The sequence below is a fragment of the Callospermophilus lateralis genome, chromosome 2 (genome assembly GCF_048772815.1).
Source record: "Callospermophilus lateralis isolate mCalLat2 chromosome 2, mCalLat2.hap1, whole genome shotgun sequence".
NCBI lineage: Eukaryota > Metazoa > Chordata > Mammalia > Rodentia > Sciuridae > Callospermophilus > Callospermophilus lateralis.
The window spans coordinates 123851193-123873551 of record NC_135306.1 but is presented as its reverse complement, the minus strand read 5'-3'; the positions used below and the strand labels follow the sequence as shown (position 1 = coordinate 123873551).

The window sequence follows — 22359 nt, the reverse complement described above, 5'->3', positions numbered from 1 at the left end:
TTCAAATCCATCCTTTCCTTCACTCATCTTTACTCATGAATAGAATTTCATTTTTTCTCTTTTCTTTTTTCCTTGCACAAATACAGTGCTTTCCATGCAGTACCACAACCTCTGCAATAACTGGTCAGATTAACCTATTAATATAAAAGACCCTGAAAATTTTGTTGTATAGAATTACATGTTTTCTCTCAGTAAAGATAAATTAGTTCTACCATCTCTGAAGTATGAAAATCCAAAGTAAAGGGACATTAAATTAATTGATGTGTAGGAAATGATCTTTTTAGTACCATCTACCACCTCCACCCTACCTGGCAAACTGGACAGGTTGGATGTCCAAATCCAGGAGACTACAAGAAAGACCTCCTGACCAGAGTTGGGGAAAAGCTTGGATATGCGCTGAGCCAGATGAGTCAACGTGTGGCTTAGTGTAGCCAGTTTGCTCCACAATGAGGTAGAGTAGAATGGAATCAGCTCAAAAATCAGAGGGAAAGGATTGACAACCAGACCCAGACAAAGACAGATGGGTTGGAGCAAATATATCATTTCTTCAGGCAATTACTTTGCACCTAAAAAATTAGATAGATAACTTCATTTGAAGGGTGGTTATGTATACTTGATGCTGGGGAGCAAATGTCCTTTCATTTCATTTCCAGTTCTTTCAGAGGCAAAGCTTATTGGTTGGACAAAGCCAGGATGGTGCACTTAGGCAGTGATTAGACAGGCTCTGAGATACCTCATATTCAACGGAGTCATAACTTTATTAGTGTTGTCACATCCTATTAAGAGATCTTATGTAGTAGTGAAAGCTATAATTATGATTATAATTGTCAAAACATCAAACCACATACCTCACAGTAGTGATGTTGGTGTGTAAACTTATCCTGCATTAAGCCATAATATCTGGAAAAAATAGTGACTTTGGCAGGAGAGTCCTATTTGTCTTCAAGTAATTTATTACTTATTAAGTTTACTGGAGTATACATACTGTCAGACAAGCAGGCCTTAATTAATCTGTAAGGAAAGGTGAAACTCCTAGGATAGAGTTTCTATTATGTACCAGTTTCTAAATGTGGTATGTTATTTCTACTCTTTAGAACCACCCAACAAGGTTGAAATCAGGATCAGAAAACTTGAATGATAAATTCAAGGTCATCTAACTAATGAGTGGAAAGCGATTTCTCAGAACTGTCATCATAGAACTTGGCCACTACAATTTGTAGGTTTATCAAAGATCTCTTGGCTTGACTTTGGTTCTTTCTCAACATCTTTCTCTTGGATTTGACCCTCTGATATTTTTCTCTTGCTCTTGACACTTATGCCTGAACTTGCCTTCAATTTCTTCATTAGTTGCTGTTCTGTTCATCTGAATGTCTTGCTAATCCAGCTACTTCTTTTTTTTTTCTAGTTTGCTTTAGTATATTGAACATCTTTCTAAAATAAACTATGAGAAAGCCATTCTAATTCAATGGAGGAGATGCTGAAAGATTCAAGATTAACATCCATTATTAGCAATGTTAAATTGAGGGAAAGATCAGTGAATTGTGCTCATAGAATTCTGCCCCCATGGGAGACGGAAGGGTCAAGCCGAAAGCCATCAATGGGAAAGATGAAGAAAGATGGGCTCTCAGCGCAGGGGTTTCTGGCTAGAAGCTGTTCCTTGATCACTGTGTCAATTTTTTCTCCCAGCCCCCTCAGGCTGATTCTTTAGGCTAAGATGGTGGAGATGGTGTTTGCTGTAGAAACAAAGTGGCGGGCTGAACCCAGAGGTAGTGCTGAAAAGCTTCCTGAGTCACGCTTGGCTCAGGCTTCTCCAGGGAAGATGGACAAAGGAACTGGTCCAGGTGGCAGGATGCACTGGGATAGCAAAGAGAGAGAGAGAGTCTGCAATGCTCATACAAGGGACAGCAGTCCAAACCCTATCTTGCATAAGCAGATGGAGTCACATGGGGGATGTCTTGCCCTAACCTGTCTCTCATGTGGGACTGACCTAGCCCTATTAAGAACTTGGTGGGCAGCCTGGGAGATCGGGGGTCAGGGTAGCCCGGTGTTGGACAGGATACCATGGGAGACAGACCCCATGTGGTTTCTGGCTCATCTCCATCTCTCAAAGCTTTTGGACATGCACACAGCTAGAGGAAGTCTCACGGGCAGAGAACTTTGGAAAGCTCCTTCTAGTGAGACTGGGCAGGGGTGGCAGGGTGGGGGTGGGGAGTGCCTTGAGAAAGCAGCTGAGGAATGGAGGGATTGGGATTTTCCAGAGACTTCAGAGATGATGCCTGGTCTGATAGCCTAATGAGGTGGTTCCATCCTCACCTCTCTGGGCAGGGTTGGTCAGGGAAGACAGAAAAACAGGCCTTCCCAAGACCCACGGGGATGAAAAGTGGCCAAGAAAAGCCAGATTTGGGCTCCCAGAACGCAATGAGAAAAATAGAGAGGGCCGCAAAGGATTCTAGGTGCAGGCTGAGCTGACGGCACCTTCTATTCATGATTCTGTTCTTAACATTGGCTTAGAGGTAGAAATAGCCCTTCCTTGATCTTCCAAAGCCCTGGAGATAAAGGGACCAGCTGGAGGATGGGCTTTGGGGCATCCAAGGGCACAAATGTGTGACGGCCACCCCTATGGAACTCAGCAGGGACCACAAAGTTCCAGCCTCAGTTTGTTCTCAGAGCAACAAGCACAGCATGGGGTTTGGCAAGGGGGGGGTGCGGCTTCAGTCTTGGAGAAATGGGCGTGTTGCAGGTCTGTCTTCTTGGCCTGGGAATATTTGGGATTCCCCAGCTGGACCATCCAGATCACCCTTCTGGAATTGCCAGCTCTCTCCTCTCTCTTCAGCAGACAGGAGAGTGGGTGGGAGGGCAGCTTCACCCAGGGGGAGCCACCATCCCTCTCCACCGGACTCCCAGCCCCTCTCCTGGGCAGGACCCCCGGGGCCGCACAGGCGTGTCTAGATCTCCATGTCCACGGGGCGAATGTTGCCCGTTTTGTGCTCTCTGACCCACAGCTCTCTGTCTTTGGCCAGGTCCACTTTTCGAAGCAGTTGGTCCACAGGCTCGACTGTGCTTTGGTTGAACATGTCTGTCTCATGCCGCAGCTGTGTGTACTGACACAGATCTTGCCGGATCATCTCCACCCTCTCCACCTCCAGCCACTCCAGCTCCAAAGTGGTGGTCACCATCTCTTCAAACCACTTGGACTGCGCCTGGTTGTAGAGGTCCACACAGCGCATGAGGTCATCACCAGCCTGTGTGGACTTTCTCCGTGCCTTCTTGATGTCCTCCTCTGTCTTGTTGCTCAGCTTAATCTCCACTGCTGGGTCTTCATCTCCAGGTCTCTCTGCCGCTCTGTGAGGGTTTCCAGGCCTTCTCCACCAATGCATAGCGGCTGGCGAGCTGCTTGCGGAGGTCAGCGATATGGTGGTCACACTTTGTCATGTCTTTCTTGAAGTTCTCAAGAAAGTTCATTAAAGGCTTCTCTACCTCGCTGTGAAGCTTGGCGGAGAACTTGAGATGAATTTCTGCTTCATCTTCTAGACTCTTCTTCACCTGGGCCCAGGCTTCTCCCAAGGAGCCTTCCTCCTGTGCAGTCAAGGAGTTCTGAGAGAGCTTAGCCAAGTTCTTTGCATATTCTTCTTCAATCTTTATCCTCTCTCCGACAAATTGAGACATTTCTTTCTGCATTTGTTTGCCCTTCAGTTGCTTTTGGAGCAGCAGTTGGAACCCAGCCACCCTGCCATTGCCTTGGGGATCCTTCTTATCAGCCCAGAAGTAGTCACAGTAGCTCCGCTCAGTTGGCTTTAGCAGTTGCTATTCAGGCATGGTGTCTGGGTGAGGGAATGTCACGCAATTTATCATCTTCTCTGTGGTGTCAACTTTATTTTCAAGATTATGTATTTTGTCTTCATTGCCTGAGGTTCTGTCTTCCAAATGGTCTTGTCTGTTGGTGATACTTTCCATTGAACTTTTAAGTTGGTTTAGTGATTCCTTCACTTCAAGTATTTTCTTTATTTCTTTTCAGGACCTCTAATACATCTTTACAGAAGTGATCTTTCATCTCCTGAAGCGAATCTGTTATTTTACTGCATAACTCCTGTGCCTGCTCTCTTATATAATTCTTTAAGTCATGGAACAGTTTTACTAAATACATCCTGAACTCCTTCTCTGACATTTCTTCGATGGATTCTCTTATGGGAGCAGCTTGGTTTGTTTGGAGCACTTTATTCCCTTGTTTTTTCATTTTGTTTGTGTGTTTTCCCATCTAGCCGTGTGGATCTGAGGCAGGATAGTTTCTACTCTGTAGATTTGAAGTGTCCCTGAAGGTTTCCAGAAACTCGCAGATCCAGGCTCCGGTTTCTGCAGGCTCTGCCACACTGCAGGACCCAGAAGGCTCACCGACCGAGGACGATGGATGAACTCCGGGAGAGAGTGGCAGCTACTTCTTTTGATCCATGTCTCCCTGCTCTTACACCTGCAGTTCTTCTTGGCTTGTGCTGCACTGAGATGGTCCAGAAGGTACATGTGTTGACATTTTACCACAATCCACAACTAAGGCTAAGAAATACGTAACAGCTCCTCAATATCAGGTGGTCCAATTCTTGGGAACCCTGGTGAGCTATCCATTTTCAGTGTCCATTGACCTCTTATTTTAAGATTGCACATAATAACACAATTAGCATGATTCTGGGTTAATGCAGCATGACGCTATCTTTGTATTTTGCAACTTCCTTCTTTCATTGGAAATATTGGTTTTATTACAAGTTGGGGTTATTATGCTAAGTCAGACCCAGAAAAAGTGAGTTCATCTCTTTCCCCAAATTTAAATACCAATTTAATTTACTCATAAAGGGTATGTAGTGTACTGTTGAATTTGTTTTAGTTTCTTCCTGATAATTTAACCAAGTATTGTATGTTACCAATACTTACTATAGAAAAACTATCAACTGAAGGAGGAAAGTGTGAAAAAAGGGGGTAATAGAGAACTCAGAGTGGCTTCAGTGTGTGTTGTAAGGATTAGAATGTATAATTATATATTGTAGCCTTAAATTAGTGCTATTATTAATAATAGCTAATACATAGAAGAATGTTTTCTGCACATTGTTGGTATATTTCCAATTTGGATTAGAGTTTATTGTTGGGGTGATCACCAGTGCAGTGGGCTTCTTTGTTGGGAAGAAGTTTGTTGGGGAATTGTTGGCATTTGGAGAATGTAAGAAGGATAAGGCAACTATGATCTACTGAATGTTTTTGTCATGGCTGATACTATACTAGATGATTTAGCCTCTTGCACCCTAATGACAACTCCAGAAGTTAATATTATTTCCCTTTTTTGCATAAAAGAAAATAAGTCTCAGAAATCCCAGATCACTTACTTAAGATCACAGAGTGGCAGACCAGATCTTTGAGTTTTGCACTATAATCCACAGGACTGTATGCTGCCTCTTCAAGAATGTGGTAAAGGTCAAGAATAAAGCAAATTCTTCTTCTCCTTATAGAAGTGTTTGAGGCTAAAGCGCCTTAAATGCTTCCAGCTAGAAAAATTCAAATTAAAATTCAAATAAAATGTAAACAAGCAAAAATCCCTACTTTTCAATGCATTTCTGAGCTCATAGACAATAAAGGGAATCTCTAAACACTCATTCTAAATCATCCATATCAAGTTTCTGAGGTTGTGTTGGTTTGCTCTAGTAAAGAAATCATAACTGACACAGTAGCTGCAATGGTAGTTACCAACTAGGTAGTTTTACAGAAGTGTACAAGCATCTGACATGATTTATTTGGTTTAAGCAGGAACTTGAAAGATTAATTGAATGAGATGATGATGACACCACCCTCCCTTTTGGCTTTTTAGTTTTTGGTAATATCACCAATCTGTGTAGTCCTCCCTGTGTGTGTGTGTGTGTGTGTGTGTGTGTGTGTATGTGTGTTCTCCTCCTCCTCCTCCTCCTCCTCTTCCTCCTCTTCTTCTTCTTCTTCTTCGTCTTCATCTTGCTGGTTCTGACCTACTATCTTGGCCAGAAAATTTGTGGGGAGCAGTTTTCAATGGCTTCCGGTTGGTTCCTACAGTAACAGTCTTACTCTACAAGTCAGGGAACCAGTAAAAATTTGTTCAAAGAAACAACCATGGGATGTCTGTGGACTGAAAGATGACCTTGACCATAACCCAATTCATCACTTACCTTCATAGCCTCTTTTCTAAACTGGAAGATTGTCATGGCATTTTGGGTACATTGACTCCAGTGTCAGTTCAGATACAATGTCCAGCCGTCCTTACCAAGTGTGAGTCCTCCTCTTTCCCTAGTACACAGTTATCTTGGTAGATGATCCCAGATACATATCTCTTTGTCTGTGGTTACTAAGATACATGTGCTCATGTAGGTGTAGGATGCTGGCTTCCCTTAAAGATATCTCTCCCCCTGACAACTCTTTGTCTGTCTGTCTGTCTGTCTATCTCTCTTCTGCATGTACTTGCCCCTGGATACACATGACCGATGGACCATACAGAGCATGGTTCTCTGATAGATACTCCCCTGCTTTTTGGAATCATTTTCAATCTCATGCCTCTGATGGTTAAGTGTTGCTGCCTTCCCTGTCACCATTCTGAGTGAGTCCCAGCATCTCTAATGATGCCAAGAGCCCAATTCCACAGTTATAGCTGACACCCTCAACCCCACCCACAGAGAACAACCACCACCGTGTATCTCTGAGACACCCAGGTGTCCCTCTCTAGTGCATTCTTTATAGCTTCAGTGAAAGAGGTACCCTTTGGGCCATCCTAGGAAACAGAACCTAGGGGTGGGTGCTTCAAACTCATGTAATAAATCCATTCTGAAGTTTCCATTTTCCTGAACTTTCTGACTCCTTCCTCAATACCTTGCAACAGAAGTATTGGTATCTCTATCTGTTTTGTATGCTAGGGGACATCATTGTGTCTAAGATTTAAAAATCCGTGTCAGCAGAATATTGGACAAGCTTCTGATTTCCTTTCCAAAATATTGAATCTCCAATATCAAATAAATATTCCTGTGTCAATAAATTCTCCCCTGTCCAGCCTTAGGTCCCCCCACCTTGTTCCAATACCTTTAAAAAAAAAAAAACTTCCCTACACATTCCCTGGGTTTCTTTATGGTACTTAATGTTGTCCAGCTCCTGTAATTCCTTTGATTTATAAACTATTTTCTGACAGTAGCTAAAGATTTGAACTATCCTGAGACCTTATCTTAGTTATTTTACTGAGATCAAGAAGGGATGAGGAAGGTAATTTGGGAGCAGGACAAGCATTATCTTGTGAAATATCATCCCAGATAAGATCTTTAATTCCCTATGCAAGGGCAGATTGCTCTCTTCTGGGAAGAAAGAGGTACTACTTCTGCCTGTGTGGAATTTTCTGAGAAATTGAAGTGTTTAAGGTTTCCAGATTTGTTCTTTCATCACTCCAACTAGGATGTGAAAACTTTGGCCCCAGGTCAGGAACTGCTTGTCATCACAATTTGTGATAGATGAGGATTTCTTTTAATGTTACCAGTAATGACTGTTGGTATTTGCTGTGTCTTATTGGCTATTCAGCTTCCCTGAACATGCTACTTTCTTTTACAAATTTCCAGAATAGTAATCCAGCCCACTCCTCACTTCTTGTAATTATCATCCCTCTCATATTATTGAAGTGCAATTACCAGATAACTCTATACCTCACCATACATCTTTATGGTAAGAATCTTAGTAACTGTGTGCCCCTTACCTACTGGGGTATTACAACCCCACTTCCAGAATAAACTTAATCTGGCATTCCCAGAGAGCAGAGCCCAGGACAAAGAATAAGTATGTATTGGGACCTATGATCTAGAGGCTGATTGAAGAACAGGAAGAGCAAGCAGGGAACCTGAGAGAGATAATACAAAGGTGAACTGTCAACCAGTTAGAGATACAAGAATGTGTTGATCATATGGCATTGTTTGAGAGCCCTCCTTTTTTTTTACATTGGTACAATTATATTTTATCTTAAACCTTTTATAAGGTTTAAAATAAAAGGTTATATGAGGGGCAGAGCTCACAAAAATGTTGCCTGAATCATTAAAAACCACAAAGTGGAGAACTTTTTTTTTAAAAATAACATATACCAAGATATCTTTTAGTTGTTGAAGAAAGCAAAAAAGGGCATAAGATTTATAGGATAAAAGTTGTATTTAAAAGCATGCTAAAGAATAAATTAAAACAAATAAAGAAGAAGAAAAGAGTTTAAATCCTATTATAAACGAATATCATCTATATGGGATTCTATGACTAACTTTAACAATATTCAGTTGACAAAAACCCTACTAAGAAAAGAGCCTCAACACTTCCTTAGACTTGATTGTGACCAAATTTATCCTGTTTATGAGGTATGTATGAAAAACAACCTAACGACACTTAGAGTGTCTAAAATATGAAACTGTTTCTCTAATTCGCACTTATTGGTCTTAAATCCAGTTGAGTAGGGATCAGCTATGACTTGAACCTTGTCATCATGGTGGAGTCATTTGAAGGCAAAGGGGGCCTTTGCTATAGTTCATTCATGTGCCCACAAAAGTATAATATTCTCAAGTTTCTCCTCAATGTCAAATAGGTACTGAGAATTAAAGAGCAGATGAAACTTCCTAACCATTTCCAAGAATTCACATGACTAAAGATAATCATTTTAGAGTTTATTTATGCTCAGTTTTCTTAAAGCCATAGATTTTATTCTAGAAAGGAGAAAGTACATGACATTAATTAATCAAGCATGTTGTAAATTCTAGAATGCCAAATTAAGTTCTTTTTCTTCTGTATTACACCAATTTTATCCATAGGCTATAGATTATACAAGATTGTTAGTGTTTTGCAACATGTCAAAAGTAGATCAACTTTTTTTTTTTCCTGAATGTTCCACTAAATTTTATCTAGAGCTATTATTCTTGGACTTTCTACAAAAATTTCTTTTCAAATAACTTATTTATTATAACAACTGGGAATAGTGAGAGGACTTGACTACTTCAGTCAAGTGAAGAAACAAACTTCTTAAACCTGTTCTCCTGTCTGAATTTTTATATATTAAAAATAACCTTTCTCATTCATTTCTGCGAGGGTCCTTGAAGAATGTGGCACTTGTTAGCCATCACAAATCCTAGATCAAATCTCCTTTATTCTTCAATGTTCTGCAAGCCTCTGGACTTGCAACTCCTGCCTGGGTAATTCTGTCTTGTTCTCAATGAGAGAGACCTGCAGCACAAAGTAAAAGTAGTTGAAAGGCATCCTGGATGTACATGGGACCATCTTTGCTCTAGAAAGACTGTCATGATTAATGGGTTCAGGACATCTGCCTTTTCTTTGATCTCAGCAGTTGTTAGACAGGTGGTAAACTCTTTAGACAGAAAGGACAACTCTTTACACAATACAACTGTCATCTGGGAAAGAGTTTGGCTTTTTCTATGTCTGTCACTTCCTGCTTCTGGCCATGCAGAACCAATGCTGCTGTTTTGTGAAACAGGTCATTGAGCAAGCAGTCAATTCTGCTAGGCAGCAGATTGCAAAGGTATGGACATCCTCTACTGAGTTTTTATTGACTTCCTCAGTATTTTCTGCCTCCGATTGTTTTCTTCCTCTTCTTCCTTCTCTGCTAATGGTCCGGTCAGAAATGCCCCAATCCAGAGAAAACTTCTGAAATTTCAAGATCACTAGAAGGTTTGACCTCTGGTCTTTTCTGGAGTGGACACTACAGGTTCCAATTTGCTCTCTGGTGTGGCACTTTGTTCAACAGACTCAGAATTCTTGGCTGGCTCACAGTTTCCATCTTCAAGGATGGGGCCTGCTTCAGTTATCACTTGACCCTCAGCATCACCTTTATCCAATATGATTAGACCATCACCACAGCCACCACTGCCGAAGCACTGCTCCTACTCCGAGGTTCCCCTTGAAACAGGTCTTAAGAATACCCTTCTGAGGAGAGAGAGGGAGATACACTTATTCATCCATTTTTTCCACACTGGTAGAACATTTGCTCCATGAACGATTTGACCCTTCTCACGTTTAGTTTGCATGTGCCTGGGTTCTATGTGAGTACCACAGGAGACCCCATGCAACATCAGCAGAAAAGCCAGGAAAGCTTTGGAACAGGAAGCAGGACGCATACTGCATAGGCCTACCCCAAACAGCTAAGGTTAGAAGCTGGTTTAGGACCTGTGCAGAACCAGGGTCCACTGCTGCCGCGGGACATAAGACAGGTGAGTCTGAGGAAGAACCCGAAGTGTCTGAAAATCTCTGTGATTCAGCAACTGCACTTTTAGGAAGATAATTGACAGAAATGCCTGCATATGTGCAATATTACTTATAAACTCCCCTGATGCTAATAACCTGAGGCCCACCAACAATGATGAAGTGAAGAAACATAATGTTAATCACAGTAAGGCAGAGTAAGGAAATTCATGTCACATCCAGTTTAGTTGAAAAATAGGCAAATTTAACCTAAGGTGTTAGGAGTCAGCCTGGTGGTCATCCTCAGGACTAGATAATGTGCAGTAGGTGCTGTTGGAGCCCTCCTCAGATCTCTTTAATATCAGGGCATCCATCCTCCTGGATACTGCAAGAATTGGTTATTTACAACTTACAGTTAGTTCCTTTGTCAAATGGAAACATCTTGCCCAGATGACTATGCTCCCTTCCCCAACCAGACCTTGACTGATAACTGGTTGACACAGGAATACAAAAGCCTGGCCCCTCTGCCTCGGGATGGGACTAACTTTCTTATTCTGATTTTGTTTCATAGTCTTCTCATGAAATTAGATCCCCACTGAGACCACAGTCTAGTTTTTCTCCTGCTGTCGAATGTCTCCCTCATTCCTCTTCTCCAGAGGGCACCCTCCCCCTATGACCTCATCAAAGAATCTCTGTTCCAGGCTCTGCTTCTAATGAATCAACCTCATGGAGAGTGGAGCACTGGTGGGGCCCTCAAGGGGCTGCTGTGGTAGTGATGATGTCCTGTGTCCTGACCTGGCTGAGAGTTGGCTAACTTTATGATAAGACACCGAGATGAACATTTATGATTTTTGCATTTTTTTCCTGCATTTATGTTATAGTTCAATATTTAAAAGTTTATTTGAGAGAGACAAACAGACAGACTGACTGACTTATTTTGGCCAAAGGAGAAGTTATACTATCCAAATCTTTAGTTTGGAACTGCTAAGAATCTTGCATTCCTCATAACATTTTCAAGACTCTCTATGGACTTGCAAAGCCTACAAAGTCCTTGAACTATTCACAAAACTCATGAGCCTTGGAAGCTACTGAAAGAACTCCTACCTCCATTAACTTCTGCCCAAATTAGTCATGATAAACTAGATAATGCTTTATCTAGACAAACTAGATTATGCAGCATTAACAAAATCTAAAATTTTAATGGCTTAGCATAGTAAGTTTTTTCTTCCTCAAGTGAAGTCTACTAAAGTGGGGGGTAACTGGTGGGAATGGTAACCCAGCAATTCTGGCTTCTTCCATCTTGTGGCAAGTCTCTCATGACATGCTTCCACCATTACCACAGCAGGGGAGTAGACTGCTGGAAATCTTGGCACCATCACTCAAGAGTTCTGTCCAGAAGTGACTTTGTCACTTCATACAACCCTTGGTCAGAACTTGTTAGCTGCCCCACTGCCCACCATCCTCAGCCCCACAACACCTCGAAACTGTAAGGGGTAGGACTGGGGAAATATAATCTTCACACATGCTCAGAAAAGAAAGTGACTTCTACTCAGAAAGTTTGTCATGCCTTTACCTATTTTATCTAAAACCAACTTTGGGGTCATTAAATGGAACTTGGAGAATGATTTTTCCCCCCTATATGTGAAATAAATTCCACAAGAATATAGAAATTTGAAATTTGGGGATATATTAATTTCCCGCATGAATATTTTGTATATCATTTACTTTCCACTTCAAATTTGAAATTTAATCTCTGTACTTGTGGCTTTATAATCAGGAAATAACAGTATAGTAAAGGTAATAGAATGTTTATAAAAAAAAAGTAGAGACAAGGATGGCCTTATTGCAAATATCACTTTATTTTGTATAAGAAGAGTTGTCCCTGTGTGTCAGGATGATACTAATGACGGCTCAGGTGTTGCTTTCCCTCCAGTAACAGTTCACATCTTTTGACTTTTTTTTTTTTTTTTTGAAAGAAGATAAGAGCACTAAGGCTGATCTCCAGGACCAATGTCATACTCTTACACTATGGAAATGATCTTCTTTGTAACACTGGGATATGTGAATTCATAAGCCATGAACTTGATTGACTTTTGCCACCATTTGTGGAATTAAATTATATTAGTAAATAAAAACATAATACTTAATTGTAAAAAATATGTAAAATAAAGTATAAATAAGGTTATACTTAGTAGCTGCGTATTAGTGATTCTAGAAGTTAAATAAAATACTGAAAAATACATGGCTCTTCAGGAAAACACCTTTCTTGGGCTCACAAAGTACATTTTTTTCATTAACTTTGTAACAGTTTGTCAATTTTTTCTGCAGTTGAACCAGCTGTTGGCTTTCTGGATAGTCAAAATTCGCTTTGTTTTAGGATCAAATTTATATTGTCTTGTTCCATGGAAGATATAGAAAAATCCTAGAAATAAAAGAAAAGAGATTTATCACATTATACAAGAAGTTTCCAGGTTTGACTTGAATCTACCAAAATCAGCACCAATTAGTTTTGGCCTTTGCTGTTCTAAGTAACAGTACTGATTCTATCACTATGGCAACAAAATGAAGTATAGACTGATAGATTCACTTACCATCTTTCTTGAAAACAGCATCAACTTTATTGCCAATTCCAGGAAAGTCGTGATATATCATTTTAGGATAACCTGCATCCATGGATCGTTTATGCTCATCATATCTAATCAAAAAGGAATTGGGGTGTCAGAACCTTTTGTTAAACATGTAAACTCAAAAACACTACAGGAAATTTAGCAGAAGTTAACAAGAAATTTAACAAGAACTGTTAATTCTAGAGATTGTAAAATGGGGACCTAGATGAGGAGAGGTAGAATATTGGGTGGTCTAGAAGATTTATAAGCTTCCTCTGAAATTCAACATCTTATATTAATTATCTAGTAAGTACTATGTCCTATTAAGGTAAGATGCTATAGTTCCTTTTGGCCAAAGCTCTATCAAGATAAATGCTCTTATTTTCAAATCTTTTCAAAATTCAGCATCACCTATTATTTGTATTCTGAGCACAGGAATTGAGTGATGGGTATTGTTCAATTAACTACATGGATGTTGGTTTGGATACAGCCAATCACAGAAGAGGCAGGTGTCCAAAACAATTTGAGACTCATTTTGAAAAGGGTACATATAGAATTTTCTGCCTAGAAAAAATTGGTGCCCTAATAGTTCTTGTGCTCTGTCTTTACCTCCAGCACTTGTTAGCAACAAAGAAGTAGGTTTTTCCAGTGTCTTCCTCTGAAACAGCAGCATCAATATGCTTCACAGTTCGAGGGAAGCCAAAGGAACTGTAGATGTCCTTGGGGTATCCACGTAGCACATCCTGCCCCTGAACAGCCCAGTACTTATTTCCTGCCAATCAAAAACCAGAGATGAAAATAATTGTCCAGGGCTCCAGTAGACTGTAAACTATGTTTCCACTGAGTTAATAGTTTTGCAAGATACAGCAGTGTCCTAGCTACAGGTTAAAATAGTTTAGGGAGACTTTTTAAAATACTGATGCTGGGATCCTATCCTGAACCACTAAATCAGTATTTTTTTTAAGCTTCCTAGGTGGTTCTAATCTGAAGCAAGCTTTGAGAATGACCTGTTTATGGGATGGAGGCTTTTTTCCAATGCCAGATGTTCAATGGCTAATTTGTCATACTACCTAGTGATACAATGTTCAAGTGGAAGTTCACGACAATGCTATACTAAGGGCAGAGCTCAGCAATGACTCACAACTTCAAATGACTTGCAATCCTGTATTGAATTCATTGTATCTCACCAGACTACAATTATGAATACGTGAATTCATTCTGTATGTGTTTATACTCAACAAACCCCAGATCACATAAAACTAGTCTTATGACCTAGAACCAGGATAGCTCTTGTTCACTATGGTTATTTATTCCTCACAAAAAATAAGTTTGATACTTTGCACATGTAAATTCCTAATTAATTTCATAAAATGAAAACTAGAAATTCTGTTTCAAAGTGTTTTGCCCATCTGAACTACTTTCAAATCATTGCCTTGAGTGTATGACTGCATCAAGTGTCTTAACGTATGTCTATATGATGCTAAACACCTGTACAAAAATTTGCAAAAGAACGTGTGTTTGGCCTTTTCAAAGTCAGGAACATGGGACCCTGTTTCATTCTAATAGAATCAAACAAATTTGTCTAATTCACTTCACAATAATTCAGGCCTTCTCATATTTTAATATGCAAATGAATTGCCTGGGGAACTTATTAAAATTCAATTTGGTCAAAGAAGGTCTGGATAGGACTTGGGGTCCTATGATTGTAACTGATAGTCCAGTGAAGCCAGTGCCACTATCTGAAGACCACATCTGGACAGCAGGTTGTCAGTGCCACCATCTGGCTGCCCAGTGGTGGCATTCTCTTATCTTAAGTTGGGGTTCAAATTAAAACAGGATTCAGGAACTTGCACAAACAAAATCTTTGTTTTTTCTCTCTAGAATGGATCGTATTTCTCACTTTTATTCCTGAGCACTTTTATTTCCTAGGAATATGAAGGGAGTTTAAAATACATGAATAGTTTTCACAGAAAACATGTTCTAAGTCCAGATTCATAAACAGGCCTGAACTCTTTTATCTCCAGTCATTTGCAATTTATTTAAAATGACTCAGAAATTCCTGATGCAATTTTTAATTGAACTATTGGATTCCCATTAGTGAGACTATTGAATTTTCAGAACTTCATGGTGAGAATATAGCTAGTATCTTTATATCTCAACCCAAAAGTAGATGAAAAATAATTCACCAAAGCAGTGAAAAATAATCAGGAGCATTACCTTTGAAAAACCTGACTTCATCCCTATCAGCAAGTTCATAAGCCGCTTCAAGTCCATTTGGCAGATGTGGCCAGAAAACAGAAATGAAATTGAGCTCAACTGGGTAGAAGGAATTTGCACGCATGTAGAATCTGTTTTGAAAACAAAAGAAAGCAAGGTTTCTCTCTGGTTTCTAATTATCTCTGGCTGACTTCCAGCTCCTTTTAGTTGCTGGCACTTGTGGTGCACTTGTAAATGTTTAACATCTGGCTTTCCAAAGGAGAGGCCAGGCATGGAAGGTTCTAGCAGTTGCTTATTTCCTTGGTGAAAATATTCCCACCATGGCAAATTACAAGAGTCAGAATAGAGCACCATTGTATAGTATTTCTACCATAAAAATGCAATCAGCATGAATAACCTCAAAGACAAGAATTAACAGTAAAATCTGGTTAAAATAACCATGGAGGGATGTTTTTATTATTTTATTTTTTATATGATTTAATTTTTAATAATGGCTGTGGTTCACAACAAACTTGCAAAATTTAAGTCAGCTTTGGTGAGCCATTAGGAGCCAGCTGCAGTACATTGCTACTTGGAACACAACACTGATACCCTGTATTTAGTAAATATAGTCATCCCTAGGCATCTGCAGGGGGTTGATGCCAGGACCCCTTGTGGATACCAAACTCAAATTCATTGTATAAAGTGGTGTCATTTCTTCATATATCCCGTGAACATTCTCTCACATGCTTTAAATCATCTCTAGGTTACTTATAATACCTAATACAATATAAATAGTTGTTTAGGAATAACGACAATATACAATATGTATGGATTCAGTAGAGGAGCAATTAAAAAAATATATTTGTTAGATCAATGGACTTGAGATTGAATCTGTAGAGGTGGTACTTCCAGATTTGGAGAGCCAATTGTACTTACAACACACTAAGGCTTTCTACCTATATCGTGACTATCACAAAAACCTTACAAGAGTATGACTCACATCTCAGGGATGAGAAATTGAGTTAGTGGGAGTAGGGGAGGCTTCTAAGGCCACACAGCTGGTAAAAGGCAAAGTCTAAATTCAAACCCAGTTCTGGCAGGGACTCCCTTGTCCTTTGATTGGTGGTACATAAAGTTGATTCTGCAGTTTGTAGGGACTGGAATATGTAACCTTATTAGCTATACTTAAACACTGTCAAGAAGTCCATGAGCCTCATTAATGTGATAGTGTTGCAGAAAGGACTGACTACTCCTACTGAAGTCCTACCATACTTACAATCAGACTGGCATAATGAAATGTGACCCTGGATAAGGGGTCAGAAGACCAATGATTACTCTGTCACTAGTTAGCTCTGTGCCCCCAAAAGGTTTCTCTTTTCTTCTCTCTACCTTAATTTACTGATCTGTAAAGTGGGCTGATAGTTACTGATTTTCTACTTCAGTGGTATTTTCTGAGAATCAAATGACTTAACACATGGGCAAAAACAAAGTTGCAATGTTACATTGTACAAATGCAAGCAATTGCTGCTCTGTGGTTATAAATGTAAACAAAGATAAGATAAATAACACATGGAGCATATTGGTCACACATAGTGGTGAATGCAGAACACAAAGAAGTGGCATCTTACCTGTCTTTAAAGAACATCAGTTCTCCCCGAATTGTAGTTATGGCATCAAAGGTTAGCTTACTATCACACACTTCTGGGGTTTGTGGGCCTGTTGCCTGGGTGGGATTTGGGGAAGATCCTAAAGAAAATAAAAGGCCTGGAGTTAGTTTTGCCTAGTGTTAGAACTATTAAACTATGAAACCAATGGCTCTTTCCTTTGAAGTAGGCACGAAACCAATAGGTCCCTGTCTATGACACTCTTATTTTTACTCACCGTATATGGCTTGAATGCCATTGATGTCATCCTGAGCAAGCTGAACATCACCACTGAAGATGTAGTTGGGGTACATTAAAGCTCCAATATCAGTGGAATGAGCGAGTCCAAGAGAATGGCCTAATTCATGAGCCGCAACACGATACAAGTTGTAATCTAAAGAGTCAATGAACCCATTTAAATTATTTGAAATGTATTCCGCTTTGAGGCATTTGATTAAGAAATAATCTACAGATCTGCAAAGACCAATGCTTATATTTTCTTGTTGATGAAATACACACACACACACACACACACACATCTAATAACTTTTTCTGAAGGTGAAAAGTACACATTATTAATAAAGGGATATGTTCAAGCCTCGGTTCTATTGTTATAACAGATAAAATTAAGACAAACCCTCTGGCTGAGAGTCTAGCACAGATGAGCCAATCTTGTTAATGATTAGCTGGCAGATATTATTTCACAGAGAAGCAATATAGTTCTATTAATATTTAATATTTTTTATTATTTTCAAAACTGATAAAATGCTGAAAATTCTGGGAAACACAGAAAGCCTTTCCTTCTGTTAATTTCCCCATGTGCTTATAACTACTGTTAAGTTTTGTTGTCTTTCAAATAGAGAAGATTCAGTGGAGATGTCCACAAACAAAACATTAAGCTTTAATCTTTTATTTTTAAAAAAATTTTTTTTAGTTGTAGATGGACACAATACCTTTATTTTTAAAATTTATTTATGTGGTGCTGAGGATCAAACCCATTGCTCCACATATGTGAGGCAAGTGCTCTACCACTGAGCCACAAACCCAGTCCCAATATTTTCTTAATGGAAATTTTAGAGAGGCCTATTTGTCACCAATTAGATGCTGTATTGGCAGAAATAGCCTCTCACTTTTCTAAACTTACCATTAACTTTCTGAACAGCAATAGAAAAATACCAGCTTCTATTAACGTATTCTGTTAGTTAAATTAACCAATATTATGATGACTTGTGAAGGGGCAGGGAATAGAGAAAAACAAAACCAGTTGACTTACCTCTGAAGTTTTTGGTCCACCTTTCATCTTCATCAAAGTGAGCATCTCCTCCAATACCTGGGCCTGGTTGGAAGGCGTGAGCGAGGTTTCCTCCAGGTCCATCAAAGGGAGAGTTGTCGCGATGGTCTGTAAAACAGAAATCAATCCAGGGCCCTCTGGGCTCTCATTCCAGCTAAGTTAAGAGAGCAAACATTAGCTTGTTAAGAGACCAATAGCCTTCCATCAGGTGTGATGAGGTTTCCCTCCCTCAGCCCATAAAATCAACAGTCCTCTTCAACAAGGAGTTCCAGCTGCAAGACTAGAGACATTTAGGGGCAAAATGAAGTTAAACTGAGGATGTTTTCATGCTACACGAACAGCTTACCTCCTCTGACAAAGGAAATCATTATGTCTGCTTGGCCCTCAAAGATTTTGGTGAATGTCAGTGGTGAGACATTACTCCAAAGTTGAAAGGCTTTCTCAATGGCGTGGTCCACATCTTCTCTAGACAAATCTGGTGTGTAATTTTCAATCCTTTGAATGAAATAAAATAGAGACCCATTGGATCTTAATTGTTACCATTTTAATGGAAAATAGTTCCCTCATTCTGGTACCCAGTCTGGTTACCTGTAGGTCAGATGTGTTTTCTCCCAACGAGGGTTCCCCTGAGTGAGGACAAACCGAGCCACATCAGGCACCCCACATCTGGGCTGCTTCATCACCTTCAGGGTTTCAGCATCTGGCTTTCCAGTCACTTTCAGTCCAAAGAATTCCTGCATTTCCTTCAGCTTTTCAACCACTGAACTACTGCTTCTCTGCTTTTCAATTTGTCTCTCATTCTTCAAATTGTAGTAGTTTTCCAGGTATTTCTGATAAAAGACATAATTGTTGAAACACTGAATAGGAAACATTTCTCATTAAAAAAACAAAAACAAGCAAACAAACAAACAAACAAACAAAACCGAGAGCAATGAAGTTTTAACCAAAATAGAGAAACTTTTTAAAAGCTGTTGTTTAGAGTTCATGATTATTGTTATTCTTATCATTGGTGGAAAAATGCAATTTCAGAGTAGAAATCATGTTACTGAAAAGTTCAAACGTCCCAGTAGACCAAGATTTGCATCCTGTTTCTGCGGTTCTTTCTCACCTCCAACTGGAAAAGGAGAGTCGACACTTGGCTAGATACAATTTGGGGAGGATCCCGTTTCTAACACAAAGCATTTGTCTTTGTAGGAAATGCTCCCTTAAATTAACTCCATTCTACTACAGTAGAAAAATACAAACCAGAGACTTGCATTTCTAGCGTGTGTAATGCAGCACCTACCTGGACAATCTCCACATCCTGCTGTTGTGTTTCTACAGATGCTGGGAAACCATGAGACCCCACGTCCCAGAGCAGTAGCAGCAGCAGAGAAAAGCAGAGCATGCTGGACTTTGTCTTCCTCCTCAAGGCAAGACAATGGAGGGCTCCTACCTGCCTGTTGCTTCAATATCTCAGCTCAGACGTTCCTTCTTTATATACAGACTAGCACTCCCAGAAAGCTTGAGGCCATATGACTCACATTTCATAACATCCTCTTGATTAGCAATGAATGGCCTAAGCAATCATCAGAAATGGTGACTCCAAGCAGATTATTTGGATTAGCTTGATGTTGTAATCCCATGATTAATATCAAATGGGACATGTGTGAAGGGGACATTTTTTTCTTTTTTTTTTTTTACCATGTGAACAGTTGTTTTCTCTAGTTCATGTCCATCTTTATTGAGAAAGGATCCATTATAGACACAGGAACAGAGTAGCATGGCCATTAAAAAAAAAAAAAAAAAAAAAAAAGTGTTTTGCCTTTTTCTTCCTGCTGTTCCTAAAGTGCTGCAGGTGTGGGCTCACACCCTGCCCTGGGACAGAGGGTGAAATTTCTGACACTGTGCCTTAAGGCACCCTGCACTAACTGAAGTTAAGCTCCTCACCCATTTTACACGGGCTCTCCTGTCTGCTTTTGTTAAGCTTCCTGGTTTGCTGGCTGCAGTACTGGGGTCTCCCTTAATCTTTATTCAGGCCTAAGATTTGAGACCCTTGCCCAAGAAGAACTCTCATCCACAAGTGGGATATGAGATAACTCCCTGCCGGAGCATCATATAGACCCTGTCCATCAGCATTATGGGACAAACAGGATCCTCTCTAAAACCGCTCAGAAAATACCAGGTGAGGCAGGGGCTGTCAAGAGGCCGAGTGCAAAGCAAGGGTCTTATTTTTGTCTTTTTTCCCCTCGGCTTGAGCACATCTTTTTTCCTTTGGCGTACATAGCATTTATTTATTCTTTCATGGATGCATTCATTCATGTATTTATATATCCAGCCATTCAAAAGATCTTACCAACATGTCCTGCATAGTAAAATAAATGCATAGTTGTGTACTGAAATATTCACACTCCAATGTTAGTGGTCCATATCAAATTGTCTTGAGTACCCCTCATGGTATTCATACCATCCTTAGTGAGGAAAGCTGGTCGGTTGTTGTAGCTTCCTCTACCCTAGGTGCATCCTTCTCCTTTGAAAGTGTTTAAATGAGACATCGAGTTAACATTTGCCTCCATTTCCCCATTGAGGCACCTGGAGGTGTCTCCCACCTTGACTGCTGTGTCAGGCTTGCTTTTTCAAGACTTTCCTCACCTTGTGGATTTCTGTTTTGCTTGCCACATGGAGCCCAATTATCTTATTTATAAATGATGCGTCAATATATCTCAGATTGATTTGAAATCACTCTAATCGTTTCCTCTCTAATCATTTAGCCACCAACTTCCTCATCTAAGTGGAATAATACGTAAGCTGGAGAGGGTCATAGGAATGGGAAGAAATTCTCAGAAAAACGAAGTCTCCTTCTGGTGGACATCACATGGAGGGTGGGGAGGACTCCAAAGGACATCAGTGATGAGGTGGCTCAAGCCACTTCCGGTGAGGGAGGTAGCCAGAGGGGCTCTGTGAATTAGAAGCTGGACACAGACTGTGTTTTAAAAGTCAAGGGGCGTCTGACACACCCTGATAGCTGGAGAACCTGGTTGGTGTGGAGAGGTGCCCCCTGGAGGCTGGGAAACAAGGGATACTGAATTAACTCAAGAAAGCAGACTGCAACTACAGGGCATTGGGCAAGAAATAGCGTAACAATCACCCTGGAAGAGTCTCATAAAATGTCTAATCTGGCAAGAGCTACATATTCTGCTTTAGAGGTTTTCCAACATTTGTAAACCAGAATATCCTTTACTTGAACAACTTGTAAACCAGATAAAAGCAGAACCTCTCTGGAAACTGGAAGCTGAGCTTGAGGGTCCCACATAGGTCAGGCCCACTTGGTCCCTCCTTCTCTAGAGGAGCCCACCACTTTCTCCTGGTCCAATCCTGAGCCATTACCCCAAATGCTAGAAATGTTTCCTTACATGTCAGGGTTGCTGACGTGGATTGGAAACTGGTTGCTTAAAACCACTTTTTTTTGTTTTGTTAAATTTCTTCCTAAAATAACCAAGAATTTTAAAATTAAGTCATGGTTAAGCAGTTACGTATTCATAGCACAACCAACAGTATACACATGGAACTTCTGAGCTGGTGCTAGTGCGTGATTACTTTAGAGTAAAAAAAGAAAACAAAAATCAAGAACAGAAAAACAGGGATTCTGTTTTCCAACCCAATCCTAGCAATGTCTGGATTTAGCATAGTTTCCAAGATTAAAACATAGTAAAACTGTCCTTCTCTGGGAGTATCTTCTTCCCCTGAAATTTCATTTTGGATATAATTTTGTGAAAATTACTCCTCTATCCTCCATCTGCTGGGAGAATCATAGGCTTAAGAGGGCTCTTGTGAGTGTGACTACGTCAACGTGACTCTCCCAGCATGCAACTTATTCTGTGATTTTCTTGTTTGCTTCACCCTGGCTGCTCTGTGGAAGACCTCAAGTATGTTTGTGTTTTCCATATTAAATTCAATTTTGTAGTTTCAATCTTCTTTCTTATTTTTTGTGCTTGAAAAAAAGAATAAGCTATTCAGCTTTATATATATCCATTCGAGTTGGATTTTTTAATTTATTTTTTGTCTTACAAATCTTGAAATGGTCTTCAGTTAGAAATTTAAATATTTAATGCTGCTCTGTTTTGAGAGTAACATGTGACAAAAATTTTTCCCATTCTATGTTATCCCCATATATGGCCATCTGGTAGCCTTATGGCTAAACCCTGCAGATACTTAGTATACATTATCACTGCAGTCCTCACGGTTGCCCTCCAGGTAGAAAGACTGACCCAACCGCTCTAAGTCCTGGGTCACAGCAGGTGAGTGATGGAGACAAAGGTCTCTGTAACTCCAGCAGGTATCTCCCCATCTTCCCGTTTCAGGTGCATGCTCCTGTAAACACACACACACACACACACACACACACACACACACACACACACTGGGTATAGAAATTTTATTC

The 22359-nt window shown here is 40.1% G+C and overlaps 1 protein-coding gene and 1 pseudogene across 1 annotated transcript; both read right to left on the bottom strand.

The window, feature by feature from the left end:
- Positions 1 to 2933: 2933 nt before the first annotated feature.
- LOC143387613 (growth arrest-specific protein 7 pseudogene) lies at positions 2934 to 3852 on the bottom strand (annotated as a pseudogene).
- Positions 3853 to 12512: 8660 nt separating this feature from the next.
- Positions 12513 to 19326, bottom strand: Mmp1 (matrix metallopeptidase 1). Its single transcript, XM_076843835.1, has 10 exons — positions 19225 to 19326; positions 18528 to 18769; positions 18286 to 18434; positions 17922 to 18047; positions 16887 to 17042; positions 16634 to 16751; positions 15024 to 15154; positions 13416 to 13578; positions 12792 to 12895; positions 12513 to 12622 (listed from the first exon to the last, which is right to left on the bottom strand). The coding sequence occupies exons 1-10, from the start codon at positions 19324 to 19326 to the stop codon at positions 12513 to 12515; spliced, it is 1401 nt and encodes a 466-aa protein (XP_076699950.1).
- Between the last annotated feature and the right edge of the window lie 3033 nt (positions 19327 to 22359).

Excerpts from the sequence above, each read along its gene's own strand:
- Mmp1 (XM_076843835.1), bottom strand. The coding sequence starts at position 19,326 with ATGCTCTGCTTTTCTCTGCTGCTGCTACTGCTCTGGGACGTGGGGTCT. Across the intron at positions 18,435-18,527 it reads AAAACACATCTGACCTACAG|GATTGAAAATTACACACCAG; the intron begins GTAACCAGACTG and ends TTTCATTCAAAG. Across the intron at positions 12,896-13,415 it reads GTTGCTAACAAGTGCTGGAG|ATATGATGAGCATAAACGAT; the intron begins GTAAAGACAGAG and ends CTTTTTGATTAG.